This window comes from Bombyx mori, chromosome 15 (genome assembly GCF_030269925.1).
Source record: "Bombyx mori chromosome 15, ASM3026992v2".
In the NCBI taxonomy this organism is placed as follows: Eukaryota; Metazoa; Arthropoda; class Insecta; order Lepidoptera; family Bombycidae; genus Bombyx; species Bombyx mori.
The window spans coordinates 14,017,340-14,037,093 of record NC_085121.1 but is presented as its reverse complement, the minus strand read 5'-3'; the positions used below and the strand labels follow the sequence as shown (position 1 = coordinate 14,037,093).

General features: G+C 36.1%; 2 protein-coding genes and 1 long non-coding RNA gene across 4 annotated transcripts in view; 1 reads left to right on the top strand and 2 right to left on the bottom strand.

The window, feature by feature from the left end:
- Nucleotides 1-4,154, bottom strand: part of LOC101742966 (alpha-1D adrenergic receptor) — a 106,218-nt gene extending 102,064 nt beyond the window's left edge. Inside the window, exon 1 of the mRNA XM_012697319.4 lies at nucleotides 3,914-4,154. The gene's annotated coding sequence lies outside the window, so the exon portion shown is untranslated. The remainder of the gene's footprint in view (nucleotides 1-3,913) is intronic.
- A 6,751-nt stretch (nucleotides 4,155-10,905) lies between these two features.
- LOC101746413 (peptidyl-prolyl cis-trans isomerase) lies at nucleotides 10,906-16,196 on the bottom strand. Of its 2 annotated transcripts, none has more exons than XM_004922969.4 (5): nucleotides 15,832-16,196; nucleotides 14,191-14,376; nucleotides 12,964-13,167; nucleotides 11,644-11,816; nucleotides 10,906-11,060 (listed from the first exon to the last, which is right to left on the bottom strand). In XM_004922969.4, exons 1-5 carry the CDS (start codon nucleotides 16,039-16,041, stop codon nucleotides 10,916-10,918), a joined length of 918 nt encoding a protein of 305 aa, XP_004923026.1. In that variant the 5' UTR covers nucleotides 16,042-16,196; the 3' UTR covers nucleotides 10,906-10,915. The 2 variants fall into 2 exon arrangements, with proteins under 2 accessions (XP_004923026.1, XP_062528806.1); XM_062672822.1 differs by having other exon boundaries at nucleotides 10,906-11,055; nucleotides 15,832-16,175.
- Nucleotides 16,197-17,058: 862 nt separating this feature from the next.
- On the top strand, nucleotides 17,059-17,453 carry LOC134200271 (uncharacterized). Its single transcript, XR_009975094.1, has 2 exons — nucleotides 17,059-17,162; nucleotides 17,268-17,453. It is a non-coding gene; the product is annotated as an uncharacterized LOC134200271 (long non-coding RNA).
- The last annotated feature ends 2,301 nt before the right edge of the window (nucleotides 17,454-19,754 follow it).

The following is a 19,754-nucleotide window of genomic DNA, read 5'->3' as shown; positions in this document are numbered from 1 at the left end:
GTTTGTTTATCCCTTTTATTGTCCGCTAATGATCTGGATAAGGATTCGACCTTGAAACCGCTGTATTACGAACACAATAGCTTACTTACACAATGACTCATCAATACTATTCGCTTAGACTGATTTTTTTATCTGGATTTCTGCTTTCACTGGCACAGTAACAACTTTATTGTTCGCTCATACTATTGTAACATTCTAGAGCTCTCAAAATCAATGTACGAAATCTATAATATTATATCAATAATAATGCTTTTATTTCCCGAACATTATAATATATGTACATTTAAAGTACAGACTGACAAGTAAAGTAGATTAAACAAAACATTAATTATAGAAAATAAAACATAAAAGTAAAATCTACACCAGAAAATGTATCTGGTCTCGGTGTACCTCACAACAAAAGCCTCATCCAAACACGAAATCTATATACGTATTTTAAAACGCGTTGGCTTTTTTACGCGTTCGTATGTACGTGTTTTTCTTAGTATTCCAGCATTTGAATGATAAACATAACTGGATCGAACAGTCATAAGAAGAACTAATTTAAGATATCTCAATCTAACAATGATCGAGTTGATATCTGTAAAGTGGTCCTTATTAGTGAGGATTCATTACAATATTGCGTGATCGAGTGAATTTTCTAGTGATGTAACGATCTGAGATTGGGGCGTTTAGATTGTCTGGTACGCATGACACTTCGGCTATTACTGCAACTATTGAAAAAAAGCCGACACATTATATCGAGGGGTTAAAGACTGTTCGGTTTAAGCGACTTTTCGCTTAATACGCGACATTCCGCTTAATACGCGACCTTCCGCTTAATACGCGACATTTATCTTTGTAATTAAAGGTCCGTTTTATTTGTTAATAGCATAAACAGCTTTATCCGACTGCGACAGGGCAACGTAAAGCCACCGTCGCCTGAAACATGTCTTGTCGGATCCCCCTTCTTCACTCTCAGTGCTTTAAGGCCTCTGAAGCACCGGTCACCGTCCTCTTTGAACTTGTCGATTATGACGTGCGAACTAACCCATAGACACAGCCCACGGAGTTTCTCGCCGGATCTTCTCAGTGGGTCGGCATTCCGATCCGGTGGTAGATTCTGCGAAGCACTACTCTTGCTAGGGCTAGTGTTAGCAAATTCTCTTAGGTTGAGCCCGTGAGCTCACGTACCAGTCCGGGCGTAGCTGGAATAGCCTCTTAGGCTACCAATAGGAAAAGGTAGGGAAAAAAAACAGTTTGATGTTTTTAATTGAACTTCAATTAAGTTTACTCCTTTTTTTTTTATTACCCTTGTAGGCAGGCGAGCATACGGCCCACCTGATGCTGAATGGTTACCGTCGCCCATGGACTCCAGCAATGCCAGGGGCAGAGCCAAGCTGCTGCCTACCGTTGAAATAGCTCAAGAAGTTTTTTTTTTTGTTATGATAATTTTTTCAAATTTTAAATGGTTCTCCTATTAAGTTGCAAAAAGTGTTGCTTGAAGCAAATAGCCTTACCCCTCGATAAATCCTTTGCCTAACACAATGACATCCGTGGTACAGTAGTAATCAATAAAACTGCCGACATTTTTTTAATTCTACAAATTTATTGAATACAATTAGTGACTATTACCCACGTTTTGTTTTTTAGAGTACATATACTTGAATGTGAGTTGCCATTACGAATTATATAATTCAGTATATCAATCTTATATTGCTCGACGTTTATAAATGAAGCCGCTAAGTTCTGCTGAGGAGGTTTAGATGGGGATGTCTCTTTGTGTGTGTCATCAATCTATTCTCACTGGCAAATGACTCCTAGTCCATCTATGACGGGTAATTATAAAGCGTCGTACACTGGATAATTAGCTCACTTATAGTTTTTTTTTTATTGCTTAGATGGGTGGACGAGCTCACAGCCCACCTGGTGTTAAGTGGTTACTGAAGCCCATAAACATCTACAACGTAAATGGGCCACCCACCTTGAGATTTAAGTTCTAAGGTCTCAGGTTTCAGTATAGTTCAGGGTGGTGCCACCTACCCGTGCGGACTCACAAGAGGTCCTACCACCAGTATTTACGCAAATTTTAATTATGCGGGTTTTATTTTTATTCCTTCACCGTGGAAAGCAATCGTGAACATTTGTTGAGTACGTATTTCATTAGAAAAATTGGTACCCGCCTGTGGGATTCGAACACCGTTGCATCGCTACATACGAATGCACCTGACGTGATATCCTTTAGGCCACGACGACTTCGATTTGCAAAAACAACATAATATAAATATATATATATTTTTTTATTGCTTAGATGTGTGGACGAGCTCACAGCCCACCTGGTGTTAAGTGGTTACTGGAGCCCATAGACATCTACAGCGTAAATGCGCCACACACCTTGAGATATAAGTTCTAAGATCTCAGTATAGTTACAACGGCTGCCCCACCCTTCAAACCGAAACGCATTATTGCTTCACGGCAGAAATAGGCGGGGCGGTGGTACCTACTCTTGCGGACTCACAAGAGGTCCTACCCCCAGTAAATATAAGTTGCGGTGATCATAAAATTATTAAAAATAAACATCTCATTGGTTTTTTTGTTCAGCTAACGTTCGGACGATTCAAAAATTCCCGCTTAAACTATTCGTCATTGCATCAACATTTTCAGCCTTTGTTTTTCTTATTCCTTAAATGGGTGAACGTGCTCACGGTCCACTTGGTTTTTAGTGGTTACCGGAGCCCATAGACATCTACAACCTAAATGTCGCCACCCACTTTGAGTCTCATTTGTTACAGTAGAACTACCGCCCCACGCTTCACGCCCAAATTACTTGTTTCACAGCAGAAATAGGTACCTTTCTTAATTATTTTTCATTACGTTTAGTCTCTTCCTTCTCTTTGCCAGGACCCTACTATCCTGAAGACGCGTTAACACTACTCCCTCTACTCGATGTATCTTGTATTTTGGTTTTAGGATGTGCTCTAAGTCTGTATTCGTCCTGCCTATTTCAATCGCAAAGCCCTAACGCGTTACGATTTGAAATCCTAGATAGGTACCTATATAATATTTTATGTCTCTGAGGTCCAATTACCCCCTTAGCGTTAAACGGAGCACCTGTTTATGCTTATGCTAATAAAAAAGCCGCTTAAACCTTTAATTTAAGTTTTTTTTATTTTTAATTGTATTTAATTTTAAATGAATTTTATTTTTATTTTTTTGTTTAAGTCTTTAGTTTAAGTTTAGTTGAAGCCGTATGTTAATAATCAATCAATCAATAATCAATCAACGGTATTCATTTAAGCACTATCTAATGGACAAGGAGCCCATACTTGCAGATAACTTTTTTTTATTTAATTACCGCCTCAACACGCACTTTCAGATATTGCCTACCAGATATTGCCTATTTCTGCCACGATGCAGTTCAGTTTGAAGGATGAGACACCCGTTATATAATATTATTGAAACTCCGACCTCATGTGTCAAGGTGGTTAGAGCTCCTCGCGTAGTTATGTTTCTTCTGAGCTTACAAGTCCAGAAAGCACTCAATTAACCGATAGAAAATAATATTAATAATTTGTATGTACGATTTTTAAGACATTTTGAGAAATTGGAAATGTGTGCTGGTGAGAGCTTTAAGAGACAGAATAATATTAAATTTGATTGTCGACTTTGAGTATAATTACTTTGAGTATAATAATTGATGATCGGTCATTTACGAAATTCTTCACGCTGCGTGTTTGGGCTTTAGTTTTATTAAAACAATTAAAATTAAATTGTAATAAAAAATGAGTGTATTTCTTGTGTGAATATTAATTTAAATTAATTTAAGTTTGGAATATTCCTGTACTAGGTTATTTTTTCCATGTAAGTTATTTGGTGATGTATCTAATTTGTATAAGACTTCGTTGTTATTTAAAATTGAATTAAAAAAACTCACCTTTAAACTGATAAATTAGTTCGACGGCATCACTAAAAACAAACTTTTTTAATCAACACAACTCTATGCGACTGTAACGTCCAAAGCACAGTATTTGGAGGGAAAAAAAAATTTGTATTTTTTTTTAAAAATCCCTTTACATCTAATTTTTAATTTAAAAACAATAATGGTTGTCAAAACGAAACTGGTTCGAAATACGAAATTTGGCGCGCGCGATATATCAAGCTCGTGACGTCAGAGCTCGTTTGCAACCGTCCTCAACATTCGACATCAGTCGGGAAACTGGCGGGAAAACTGCGAGATGAAGGAAACTCGCGGCCAGACGTTTTATTACCAACATGAAATGTATTGTAACGGCGCTTGTCTGCTTTGGCAAAGAATACTGCTGTTGAATATTAGCACTTATTTGTTTTAAAATAATATTATGTTGTTTTCTATATTACGTAAAAAACATCACGGGTCGTTAACGAAAAATTCGTAACACAACATTCGATGAAATTGACCAAGGAAAATATTATGTTTTATTTATTCTTTGGCAGCCTTTGCTATATAATTTTTAATAATATTCTCTTTCGAAACTCAACCGTGGTAAATTTTGAGATTCTAAATTACACGTTAAGATCTTACAGCATATGCAAACATATGTTTGTTTATAAACAGCTTCAATCTAAAGAAAGATCAAAGTTAAATTAAGTCGCTTTCAACTTTCTTGTTATTCATCATAATATGATATATAGATATATGATATACAATATAGGAATAACATCGTGTAATAAAAATGAAACCCGCAAAATTATAATTTGCGTAATTACTGGTGGTAGGACCTCTTGTGAGTCCGCGCGGGTGGTTACCACCACCCTGCCTATTTCTGCCGTGAAGCAGTAATGCGTTTCGGTTTGAAGCGTGGGGCAGCCGTTGTAACTATACTTGAGACCTTAGAATTTATATCTCAAGGTGGGTGGCGCATTTACGTTGTGGATGTCTATGGGCTCCAGTAACCGCTTAAAACCAGGTGGGCTGTGAGCTCCTCCACCCATCTAAGCAATAAATATATATATATATATGGTCTATTTTTATTCGCTATTTTTAGTTTTAGTGAGTTCCAGATATAGCAGCACTATTTTCATTATTTTTCTTCTACCTAGTAGCCTCGAGCTCACGGGGCTCAACTAGGGATGTTAACATCCTTCCTAGCAAGAGTAGTACTCCACTGAATCTACCACCGAATCGGAATCACGACCGACTGAGAAAATCCGGCGAGAAGCTCAATGGGCTATGTCTACGGATTAAGTTGTACGACGAACCCTTCGTCGCAATTGACGGGTTTGCCAAGAATGGTGTCCGGTGCTTGGAATATCTAAAAGCACCGATAATGAAAGGGGAGGATCAGTAATATCGTGCTTAGGATGTCGGCGACTGTTTATCATTTGGTATTGTCAGCGCCTTTAGACCAAGACGACTTCAAACAAAGTTTGAGAACAGTTGGATTAAAACGAAAATGATCGCAATTTTTTTCTCTCCTATGTTTCTATAGTTTGCATCTTATCAATTTCGTTTAAAAAGTTTCTACGTAGTTAGAACTCACGTTGAATATTCGTATTACTTATAGGACCCATGATAACACCCGGTCCTTGTCCAGTCGAACCCGTCGCTTGCGACGAAGGGCTCGATGAGTAAATTAACCCTCAGACACAGCCCACTGAGTTTCTCGCCGGATCTTCTCAGTAGGTCGCGTTTCCGATCCAGTGGTAGATTCTGCGAAGCACGGCCCTTGCGTAGGGTTCGTGTTACCAACGTCGTCAGGTTTGACCCCGTGAGCTCACCTACAAGTTAAAGTTACGCTGATATAGCCTCTCAAGGCAGCTTAGGCAGGGAAAAAGAAATGATAGCACCCTGCAAAATTTATATTACCACTTTTTTATTGCCCTTGTAGGCAGACGAGCATACGGCTCACCTGATGGTGAGTGATTACCGTCGCCCATGGACTTCAACAATGCCAGGGGCAGAGCCAAGCCGCTGCCTACTGGTAGCAACTAAGGTACCACCATTCCCTCTATTCAAAGTTTAAAGAGCGTGACAGAAATCTAGATTTTGTTAATCGCATTGCACCAGATCGGCCTTGAACATTTTGGCAATTTGCCAGTTTAATACCTCCAATAGTTGAATAGATAAATTTTACAGCAAGCTCTTAATGAACACGTCGACTTCGGTGTGACTTGAAATGCACGACAAACGCTCGCGGAATACCACCGGCTTAATTAGACAAAGGTGTGGGTAATCCTTTAACACTAGGGTTACCATGACGGGCTTTGATCTGTTTTGAGATTTCAAGTTGAAACTCAATGTAAATTAAACTGTAAGTTAAATATATTTATTTAAATATTTTGAACTGTTCTAATAGTCTTTTGTCGGTAAATAAAATTGGAGATAATTGTAATTACTTGTAAATGAAACCGAAAAGTCCTTAAGGCACATTGCAATGCATTCACTATGCAGCATAACAAAAGGACATCAAATCAAATCAAATCAAATCAAAAAATTTTTATTCAACATAAATGAAAGTACATACTTGTTGAACGTCAAAAGAACTACCGCCAATTCACAAGAACTAGCCTCCGTCCTGAGAAGAATTGGCAAGAAACTCAGCGGGCATGTTTTTTTTTTTTTTTAATAAATTATTATTTATAATTTTTTTAATATTACATTATTTTTTTTAAATATGAGTTTTTTACAATGAGTATTATAACGTAACAATTACTACAATATTGAAATGCCCGGAGCGAGCAACTCATTCCCACTTTGTGCAATCTTCTAGATAATCATTGACTTTATAGTAAGCTTTATTGCACAGATGTTCTTTAACAGTTTTCTTAAACCTATGTATATGTAGGTTCTGAACATCTTGTGGGATTTTGTTGTACAGGCCCACAGACAAACACCCGAATGAATTTCGTATCTTATGTAACCTACTCATCGGCACAACAAGCTTGTGTTTGTTCCTAGTATTTCTATTATGTATGTCCGACTTTTTAGGAAACTCCTCAATATGTTTACGAACATACATCAAATTTTCAAAAATGTACTGGGATGGCATAGTGAGAACTTTAATTTCTTTAAATTTCTCCCTCAGGGATTCCCTTGAGTGCATGTTATAAATAGCGCGTATAGCTCTTTTCTGCAGAATAAATATCGTTTCTACATCGGCCGCATTGCCCCATAGCAAAATGCCATAGGACATGACACTGTGGAAGTAACTAAAGTAAACTAAACGAGCCGTGTCCGCGTTTGTTAACATTCTAATTTTTTTTACTGCGTATGCTGCAGAGCTGAGCTTACTCGCTAATTTATGAATATGAGGTCCCCATTGCAGTTTGGAGTCCACTGTTATACCAAGAAATACGGTTGACTCAACAAGCTCCAATGATTCCTCAGAAACAATTACATCACTATCCACTTGTCTCACATTTAAAGATGGTTTAATACATTTTAAAGTAAATTTAATACATTTAGTTTTCTTACTATTCAATAATAGGTTATTGATACGGAACCAATGAACCACACACGAAATCGCATCATTCACTTCGTCATAGACTTGTAATTGTCGTTTAATTTTAAATAATAAAGATGTATCATCTGCGAATAATACGACCTCGTGTCGGGACTCAATAAAACTAGGTAAATCGTTTATATATATTAGAAATAGAAAAGGACCCAAAATGGAACCCTGAGGTACACCCATTTTCAACAAGGTACCTGAAGATCTATTACCTTTCACATCTACTGTTTGTATCCGTCCTGATAAATAGGAAGTAATAAGTTCCAATGCACCATCCCTAATACCATAGTGATGTAGTTTCCTCACCAATGTTTCATGTTCAACACAGTCAAATGCTTTGGATAAGTCACAGAAAATTCCAAGACAATCATGTGATTCCTCCCAAGATTTAAAAATATTTTTGACTAGATAAGCACCTGCATCAGTTGTAGAGCGACCGAAATTGTAAACCCGAATTGTTTATTATGAAGCAGGTTATTTGAATTAAAATGTTCTAAAAGTTGTGTCAAAATTATTTTTTCAAAGATTTTACTCAACGTAGGGAGTACTGAAATAGGTCTATAGTTAGAGGGGTCATCAGTACTACCAGATTTAAAAAGAGGAATCACTTTACTATGTTTCATTAAGTCAGGAAATACACCACACCTAATACAATCATTAAAAATACTAGCAAGATGAGGAGCAATAATGTCTATTACAGACTTCAAAACCTTTACTGATATTCCCCACAAGTCAGCTGTATTTTTTACATTAAGGCTATTAAAACTTTTTATTATATTGCTTGAATTAATTTCCTTAAATTTAAAAATTTCATTACATTTGTTGACATGTTTATGCAATAATATTTCAGCTGCTGTGGGGGATGAATTTAGAGAAGTGGTAGTTGAAACTGGAATGTCAGAGAAGACATGGTTTGCCGACCGCACATAATGCGGGTTAAGAAGAAGATTGTTATACTGAACTGAGACCTTAGAACGCATATCTCAAGGTGGATGGCGGCATTTACGTTGGAGATGTCTATGGGTTCCGGTAACCACTTAACATCAGGTAGGCCGTGAGCTAGTCCACCCATCTAAGCAAAAAAAGAATAATAATATAATACTTGTACACCTTGTTCTAATCGACTTATGACGTCGTCATTGTCAGTCAAGCTTTAGCAGTAATGCGTTTCGTTTTGAAGGATGGGGCAGCTTAGTGGCGTTAGGAGGTCTTGTGAGTCGGCACGGGTATCACTCTGCTTATTTCTGCCGTGAAGCAGTACTGCGTTCGGATTCCGCATGATTTTCGGAATTCGCATTTGGAATTTCGGTTCGGATTTCGGACCCTTCCGTTTTGGTTACTATTTAAACACACAACTATTTACAAATTTCAAACTACAATCATTTTTACTTAATACACTGTTATAAATTCCAGAGTGACTTTTTTTTATATATTAATATACATAGTTATATATAATTTCACACACTTATAAAACTTTACATTCAAATACATTTACTAAATCCGTTTTATTTGAGCTTTCGCCTATTTTCCTTCCTTCAGTACGAAGAATAGATTGCCAACGTCAAATTAAAAATTTAACAAAACATAAATTTTAATGGGGGAATATTTTATAGGTTATGCAGTAGTATCACGAAAACGAATTTTCTTCAGAATAAAAAATCGAAAATGAGAAAACAAAGTTTATACCAAACTTAATTTTAGCCAAGTATTTGTACGTACATTTTATATAACGTGAATGTAAATTAGGAATAAAATAAAATAAAAATGTCAGTTTGAACAGGTTATTTAAAAAAAATACGTTTTGTGCATAATAATATTTATTATTTACATTTATTAATTTTCGTTCACAACCCTACAAGTTTTAAGATGCACAGCGCGCAGACTCACTAATTTATCGGAAACAGCAATGGATTGAAGCACGTCATGTACTTTTCCTTATCTATGTCATTTGGTTTATGCTTAGTAATAGGTTTACATTATTTTTAGAAAAACTCAGTTAAAAAAGTGCAACTAACACAAAATGGAGTGCAAATATACCTTGTATTGTTTTCAATACAACTAAATAAAAAAATGGTGCACGTGCAACTGAGTGCACATGAAAGAAGTCAAACTTCTTTGGCAGTGTGTAGTATTGTGTAGCATTTTTCATCCTTAAATCAAATTTCTCTTGTAACAGGAGATACTGTGTATAAGAGAAACGACCTCTTCAACATTTATGTATGTTTTAAATTATTTAAAGAAAAATAGATATTCTTTTAATCCTTCATTAAAAGTAAAATATAAGATAGTTTATATGTTGCTGCCATCTACAGGAGCAATGAGAAACTAATAACAGGCTATCTAGTGGCCGACGCCGCCCGTAAACAGAATGTGTATAAGAGAAACGACTTAGTTCGCTTTGTCCTCTCCTTCTCTCCACGGTCGAGTGGTTCGCGAGACGCTCTCTCTATTTCCTCACTCTCACTCTACCTAAATTGGATATTTTCTCTCTAGCCGTAATGAATCTGGCGCGAGTTAAATTTTACTCTCAACGCGCCGAAGAAGTTTCACTTCAAAAAGTCAGATATGTTTGCGTATCTATGGTCAGACACTAAACCGTGAATAGAAGTGTCAATTAAAATTACAACTACCCTCTTCGCGCCGTTTTGTAACAACAATTCATTAAAACGTTTGTGTAAAGTATGCAGCTGCTAAATAAATCGTCGCCATCCACCCCAATTACTAATTGTCTCCACCATAGAACCCGTATATCTAATTACCGGTATAATTGTGTCGCAGGCAGGTGTAGATAACGTTGGTACTAGTGATTATTAGATTTGTAATTAAGACGGATTGCTTTCATTAAATCCTATATAAATAGAACTGAAATACGTTCCAGGAAGAAATTTGGGATGTCGAATGTTTAAGGCGTGGAATTTTACGTTGAAGCTATTAGGCGCCTTCTGGTAACAGATGACTCTTTTATTGCTTTATAGGGTAGACGAACTAACCGCCTACCTGGTTTTAAGTAACCGGATGTCTTAAAAATCCGACTACTATGTAAGTTAATGCGGAAGTCGCAACAGTATAATAAAGGTTATGTCCTTCAAGCCGTAACCGGAAATTTCCCGGCATTGATAGCAACTTATCCGGTTTTATAACACATTCTTTTTTCGGGCATCAGGGGCCAATCCCCCTACGGTACTGCGCCAAGGGGGCGCACAAGATATGGGATTCCGTGGTTAACTCTACAACCAGAGGCGAGACCAGATTTATCAATGTAATAAGAGGCCATCCATAAATGCACATGTCACGTGTGTTCATGATAGGAGAATTCGATTGCAAAATAAAAATATGGCGTGGTTAAAAACTAGTGAGTAGATAGATTTAGTATTGCTCATTCAGACGTCTGATTAAGGAGACGTTTATTATTAAATATCAAATAAAACAACAAAGGTTCATCAGAATCATTGTAATTCTCCACAATTACTTATGACAACTTTCGCTGAAACCGTTCCGCTCTTACTGCCGTACCTCTCCATCTTCTTCATCACGTCCAAGCCGGAGATCACGTGACCGAAAACCACGTGCTTACCGTCCAACCATTCTGTTCTAGAAAATATGAAATCATTACTAAGACTCTGGAAACGCTGTGAGATATTTTTCATGAGAAACATAATTATTATTACACTAGCGGCTCGCACCGGCTCCGCTCGAGTTTTTAACAAAAAATTCAACGATATTTGATGTTGTTTTATTTTTAAAAATAAAAGAACACTTATTACGGCATAACTACAATAATTTGACATAATATTCTGACGCGACACTTTTTGTAATTAATAATGTGTTCTACAAAGTCGTAGTACATTATTTTATTCTGTCATCAATAGTTTTCGCAGGGCACGCGATGTAAATAATATTTTAGGTAATTTTTTACACCTTGGGTTAGATTATTGGCTTTTTAGTAAATATCCCTAATTTTTTTCAAAACATATTATAGCCTATGTCATTCGGGAATAGTGTAGCTCCCAAACAGCGAAAGAATTTTTCAAATCGGTTCAGTAGTTTCGGAGCCTATTCAATACAAACAAACAAACAAATCTTTCCTCTTTATAATATTATTTTTATTATTAGTATAGATAAAAATCGAAACTGACAAGGGCAATAAGATAGAAAAACTAATAATGTTACTTACTTTGCAGTACAAAGAAAGAATTGTGATCCATTCGAGTTGGGTCCGGAATTAGCCATACTTAGAACCCCGGGGCCGGTGTGTTTTAATGCGAAGTTTTCATCTTCAAATTTTCTGCCGTATATAGACTTTCCCCCAGTTCCGTTGTGATTCGTGAAGTCTCCTCCTTGACACATCTAGGCTTTTAATTCAGGAAATCACCTTTTTTTTTCAAAGTAAAATCTTCTTTAGCATCGTTGTGATTCGAAAGTTGATGAAACGAAAAAGCGACAGTAAAAAGAGACAGACACATAAATTCATAAGATTTAACGTGGGAGAAAATGAGATAGAAGCATTATACAGTATACCACGAATATAAGCGTGGTTCTCTTTGTGCTCTGCTTCGTACCTAATATTCTTACTTAATACATTCTGAATAAATCTATGTAATATATACGAATAAAATGTAAAATAATTATCAAGCTTTGTATCACTTGTAGCCTACAATTTATCCTCTTCCCGAAATTTTACATTCGTCTCATTATTTCGAAACCAAAATTTTTCAAAGTTTCAATTCTATCACGTATGATTTGCACACAATAATATGTTTTTTTTTTACTATATATTATGAGAATGACGTAAGAGAATTTTTAATGTCTAAAAAACCCCAGTAACCAAATCTAAATTCTGACGTGGAATTTAATAGGTTGGGGAGAAAGTTTCTTCACATTTTTTAAGAAAATTCACATTTTTTAATATAGTTTATTTACATTTAACTAAATTATGTCGGTACCATTTTGTTCTATAACTTTTAATGATACTAAAACCAGCCAGATACAAATAGTATAGCCAAAGAGAATTTAGTACAAGTTCATTTTATTTATATACATATAAATAAAATTGAAGTGTCTGTTTGTAATATTGAAATAGCCACTTTTTACTACATGCATATGAATATATATACGGTACATAGACCAAAATAACATTTTTTTACAATTTTTGTCTGTCTGTCTCTGTCTGTTTGTTCCTGCTAATCTCTGGAACGGCTGGACCGATTTTGACGGGACTTTCACTGACAGGTAGCTGATGATATAAGGAGTAACTTAGGCTAATTTTTTTAGACTAGCTTCGCCTCGCGTCTTCACCCGCGGTACGACAATAACCGCGGTTAACATCGCGGGACTCAGCTATCAATAGTAAAATTTAATGTTTCCGAAGCGAAGCGAAGGCGGGTCGCTAGTACATTCTATAATGCGAAAAGACTTTTTCCCCTACCTATTATTACACATCTATGCATATTTTAGAAAATGACTAGACCAATGTTTATATGTTTGAAAAGGATACGAATTCTGGAATGATTCGATGAAAGCTACTGCCCTGGTAACCGAAACCTTTCTCGTGTGTACACAAAGATCGAAAGTTCTCCGCTGTTTTTGGGACTATGTCGGCTCGAAGCATCATAATTATACGGCCTATTTCTTGTTTGTTTACACTTATGTCGAAATACACTTGAGGATTGCGTTTCTCTATCGGTTTCGATGGTGTGACCTGAAAAAATTTAATTCTAATTATAATTTCAATGATGTATGGATCTGTATGGATCTGAATGTTGGGCGACGAAAGTAAAGCATGAAAGAGGAGTGCACGCGGCAGAGATGCGAATGTTGAGATGGATGTGTGGAGTGACAAGAATGGACAAGACAAAGAATGAGTATATCAGAGGAAGTTTGAAACAAGCGGACGATTAGCGCGGTATGGACATGTGATGCGTAGAGAATTGAGGCATGTGACTAGGAGATCTATGGAAATAGTATGAAAAAGGTAGAGGAGGAAGAGGTCGACCGAAGAAGACATGGTTGGAATGTGTGAACGACGATATGATATGAGAGAGACGAGTGAGTGTTGAGATGATGGCTAATAGAAGAGAATGGAAGAGAAAAATTAGCTGTGCCGACCCCACCTAGTTTTTTTTTTATTTCTTAGATATGTGGACGAGCTCAAGCCCACCTGGGTAAAGTGTGTAGTGGGATAAGGTGGAGAAAAAGATGAAGAAGAGAAGAATTTCAATGTAAATTTACACACTTTGTTTTAGTATATTCATAACATCACTTGAAAACAATTTAATGTATGTGCTAACTCAATAAACTCTTGACTGGAAAACTGGACACAATACGAAGACATGGAGAGTATCATAGAACAAAAAATTACCATCATAATTTCACTTCCTTTGAGGTGAAGTTAGAAAAGTCGATATTTAAATAAAATTCAGACTTGTAATTAACGTCTGAAGGTAGCATTCGCTCTGTAACTGACATAATACCAAATTACAAGCCAAACGTTTGACAGAGTTTATGTTATCTCAAGAATATGACTAATGCTAGTGACAAAGTTATCAAACCCCTTACCCAGAGTCTTTATACATTTACTTTAAACGCTTTAGTCCTTATATTATGCATCCTTAAAATCAATCATCTTTATCAATGTTTTGGATAATATTTATTATCCTTTCACATGTTATGTCCGAATCATAACCATCTTATTTCTTAATTTGATGTACTTTAGATTACTTACACTAGTAGTTTCGGTTTTGTCTTTCGTTTCAGTTTCTTCACCATCTTTGTTCAGTTGAAGAGTTTCCCCAGCATGTTTCTGCAGCCATGAGTCATCCGACCAGACAGGTCGTGTGGAGCCTTCTTTAATGCGTTGCGGAGCTGCTATGTTCACTCGTATTGTTCTACCAAATAGTTCTGAATCATTCTAGAAATAAATAGTTAGATTACAAGTTAAAATGAGAAAATATTACTAAGCATGTTTAAATTTTTTTAATTATGCATTCCACAATATGTCTATATTTCTAGGGTCATCTATGTCTCTATGGATGTCATTTTCTAGTAGATTAATAATTTCAAACCTATTTTATAAAAGCTTATTTACTGTGTATATAACTTTTTTCTATTACAATATCCTACACTTTAGTTATGAATGGCAGTTTGATAATGTATTAAGCTAATATTATATTAAACATTTTAGTGTTAGTCAATTAAATAAATTATTAAAATAATCAAAATCTCCTTTAATCCGGAATTTAAAAAAAAAAACCTTTGAAACATGACGTGTATAAATATATGTGAAACAATATTTTATTTACTGTAATAATATGTATTACAAATATAATTATAATATCAGTAAAAAGTATTTTCCAATGATGAGGTTTAAATTACACACAAATAATTTTAATTCTCCCTTCAATACCTTATATTGAGGGGTGAAAGGCTATTTGTTTTAAGTGACATATTTTTTTATTGCCGTATAGGCAGACAAGCATACAGCCCACTTGATGGTGAGTGGTTACCGTCGCTCATGGACGTCAGCAATGCCAGGGGAAGAGCCAAGCCGCTGCCTACAAACATTCGGACATATTGACATTTTTGGAACTTAAAGGCCATTTAAAGTTTAAAATTTGGAAAAAATACCATAACAAATAAACTTCTTTAGCTTTTTTAATGGAATAAACTCAATTAAAGAGCAATTAAAACCATCAAACTGTTCTTGCTAATACCAAATAAAACACACCTTTAATTATGAAGATGAAGTTGTGTATTAAGGAAAATGTTGCTTATACCAAATAGCATTTCACTCTTCAATATAGATTCCTTTAGCTATGGTAGGTTTTGCTTGTGATAAGTATGTACAAACTCATGTCACCAGGTTTATGTAATTACAAGACAACAGCCATCAGAATGTGAATGCTGCCACCCACCTTGAGACATAAGGTTGTAGTTTCAATTGTGGTTATTCCACTGGTGATGGCTACTGTGCCAATCAGAAATCATAAATAAACATGTTGGTGGCACCTACCCCTTGGGCTTACAATATACCCTACCATCTGTAATAAAAACTCGGGGACTTCCGAGTTATAACAACAATAATAACACTTCTTCACCTCTTACTATATTCACAATGGACATTTAAGACCGAAAAAATGTAAGAATTTAAAATGTCAGATATTATTGTATAAGTAATAAATATAGACTTATATATCTTATTTGTCCAAAAATAATTCCTGAATGTAATTTCACATTCTTTAACGATAAACAAAGATGTGTACCCTTCGTTTGTACCAAAATGAGTATTTTGTATCATACCTATGGACTAGAACTGAAAGAATCCATGTCCAGCATCTGCCATGTATTTCACTGTAAAAGTACTGACCATGTTATCAATCGCTGCGGCAGCATCCTCAGCGTTTTCGAACTCTATGAAAGCGAAGCCCCGATGCTTCTCAGTCTCATAATCCAAAGGTATTTGAACATCAACCAAATCCCCGAAAGGGATGAAAGCAGCGTTTAAAACTTTCTCGTCGACCTCCTCAGCTAGCCCTCCAACGTATATTGTCCGCTTAGAATTAGGCTTACTCGACATTTTCACGTGTGTTTATATTAAATTATTCGAAATTTAAATGAAATTTAGGTACATAGCTAACTATTTGTGTGATAGCGCCGATAGCGGTTTGTTTATATCAAACATAACCTCAAAGAGAATGACAATTCAAAAAGTCAAATGTCATTTTGTCAAAGGAATTCATAGACCTATAGGTTTCCTACTTCATTGAAGGAATTAAAATAAACAACATAAGTAATCACTTAATATCTTTGGATTCAATGATTTTCAAATAAACAGTTGATTTTTACGTAATTTAAGGTAAGCTCAGAGTAGCAAATTACACAAACGATAAATATCTCATTCTCAGTTTCAAGTATGATAAAATATTTTCCTATTCGATAGTGAGATATGTAACAAAATAGTTTTCTAGTTGTTTTTTGATTTAATCTAACTAGTCACGAATTAATTTATTGGGAATATCGGCATTTCTCCTTTTTAAACAGGAATTTAAGATTGCTCTATAGCAAAAATAGATAGAAGAGTTCGCCATTGGCGCCGTCTTGCAATCTTTGTATCTGCCACCAGTATATACCAAACAAAAGCAGATAAGAAATTAAACGTGAGGTAGAAACGAAATCCGTTCTTAAAGACGGATGAATAATAAAAAAGTAAAATGGAAGGGAGCTGAAGGGGGCTGGTATACTTACTGGTTAATATAATTTCAACTAGGTATACAGTATAATTACAACTAAATAATCATTACATTACCTTACCAAAAGCCCTGTAATATTTTATAGCAAAAGGAAAAGCAGTGGAAACCGTTAAGGTTATCATTAGGAAAGAGTTATACTATGCGATTCTGACCTACTCAAACTCAAAATTAAATATCTCTTCGGCAGCTCGTTTCTTTTTTAAATACTGTGTTGGATAACAAAGGAACCAAACACCGGAGTGTAATGAAAAAAATGTATTTTGTATTAGTAATACATGTGAATGAAATTGAACGAAATATATGTAATGAAACGATAAGATGGACCGCAAAGTTTTTCAAAAAACTGTCAAATCTGACGGTTTTGACAGATATAGTCTAGTCCTTTAAGGTACTCAAAATAATCTACAGTTAATAAGTATTACACTTCTTATGAAAACAATCTACGAAGGTAATGGACGAATTCTTAAATGCCTCTAGAATTTTCATCTCTTCTTCAAACCTTATCCACCTAATGCTGAGTATAGGTCTCTTCAAATACACTCCATTATTCTAGGTCTCTTGCCTATCGCATCCAGTCCAGACTAATAATAATCCAGAATGTCCATCAAGAACGACCAGCTATTGAAGGGGTGGTGGCCTGCGGATTATGACGCCCGGTGCATTCGGATCGAGCGCTGCGTCCAAGCCAGTAAAACTGTAAGAGCCTATAATAAAAATCAAACCTGCGAAAATTATATAATGCGTAATTACTAATGGTAGGGTGACTTATACGCCCACAAGAGTAGGTAGCAACACTCTGATTTTTACTGCCGTGAAGCAGTAATGTGTTGGTTTTAAGGAACAGCCGTTGTACTGTAAAAATTTAGACCTAGAACTTATGTCTCAAAGTGGATGGCGGCTTTTACGTTGTTGTTGTCTATGGGCTCCGGTAGCACATAACGACAATTGGGCCGTGAGCTCGTCCGTCCATCTTCAGGCTGCCTGAAGTTCAAATCAGTTCAGTTTAGATATGGCACGACTGCCATTCTCGTGTCGTGCCATAAGAGCAAATAAAGTGAAGCCTTCAGACGGATCAAAAACTATTGTAAGTAATTTTACTTATATAAACCTCAACTCTTCAATATAACATCAATTAAGTGAAAGACAAGCGGAAAGCAACTAAAATTAATGCGTACGGATGTTGACAGGCGATTCTGTATCTATTAACCGTTGGATACGGCTTTTTATCTTTTCTAAGTACATACGTACAGTCAAACACAGAATGACATTTAGTGAACACTGCAAGCGATGACGATTAATCTCAATCCCAAATGTACCATATATGTCGGCGCAACGTCATTATTTGGTTACCCAAGATTAATTAAATTTAACTGTATCCTTAATTTTACGCATGTAAACATCTTTTTAAGACAGTATTCAAGAGAATTCACGACTAAGTTACCCCTACTACTGTACTATAAATACGAGTGACTATTGTCGCACAAAACACACTTCGATAAAGCGGCACGACATGAGAATCCTCTCATCGTGGCCGCCGGAAACTACATAGCCGATTCTGCGGACCAAATGGTAAACAGTCGACGTCGCCCAAAACACGTCATTTCGGATCCTCCCGATCCATTAGCGGTGCTTTTAGGTACCCCAAGCACCGGTCATCGTTCTCGTCGAACCCGTCGCTTGCGACGAAGGGCTCGGCGAATAAATTAACCCACAGACACAACCCACTGAGTTTCTCGCCGGATCTTCTTTCAGTGGGTCGCGTTTCTGATCCGGTGCTAGATTCTGCGAAGTATGGCTCTTGATAGTGTTCGTGTTAGCAACATCGTCAGGTTTGAGCTCCGTGAGCTCACGTCCTAGTTAAGGTTACGCTAATATGGTCTCCTTAAACCATCAGCTTCGGTAGGAAAAAAAAAGAAAAAAAAAGCAGAAAACATTCCGACTTGAGCAGCCTACTGAGGCCGAGCTCTCTGTTATTGTCGCTATACACTTACGGAATGCAATAAATAGAATTATTGGAAAAGGGAGTCATAATTACCCTCGCTATGGAAGGCAATAACGATGATGAAGAGAATGGGGTCACCGACGCCAACGTCATCATTCTAAAAATCCCATGGAACCTGTTTAATCAGTCATATATTTGGAACATAATTAACCTAAAACTATTAGATAGGTAGTATTTGAGTTAGTAATACCTATCTAGTATAGTTCAAATACTCTGCTATTTCCAAGTACTCAGGCACATAACATGGCTTTAAGAATGACGTTTCCCTTTCATTCTTCATCGCCAAGATAAAGTGTGATTTTAAGGTAATTGTTTGTAGCGTGACATATTGTGAGCTGATACGGATCACACAAGCGCCCCCGTGTTTTTCTTATTTCTAACGAAAAGCTTTACGACGAGTCTCTATTTCAATCGAAATTAGACTTAATATTTTTAATTTAGGATTTATATCTAATTACAAACTCTCGGAATTAGAAGCCTTCGCTTCGGAAACATTACATTTTATTATCGACGCTGTTACTCGCGGTTATTGTCGTACCGCGGGTGACGCCGCAGGGCGAATCTAGTCTAAAAAAAGTAAAAAATGTTTTTTTGGTGTATGTACCGTATATATATTATTATTCATATGCATGTCCTAAAAAGAGGCTATTTCAATATTACAAACAGACACTCCAATTTTATTTATATGTAGAGATGTATAGATTGGCAGAAATCAGCAGATCGTGTTAGCACTTAAAAGTTCACAAGAAGGCGTGCACGTAATTGAAAAAAAAATCCATACAATTTTTGCTCCGACAGTACTACTCGAGAACACAGTGCTGGTTTCCGGTTATTTTAACGGTCCCAGCTCGATTATAAAGTAAACTTTTGTGTGTATCAATACGAATGCAGATGTACCGGGTAATTGAAATGTAATCTTGACTTTACGCGGTGAGATTACCGTAGCCTGACTGTGAGGTACAATCACCGCTGAACAAAGCTGAATTTGTTCTACGTTGTGCTTAAAAAGAGAGTGGAATAAAATATAATAAGTATAGG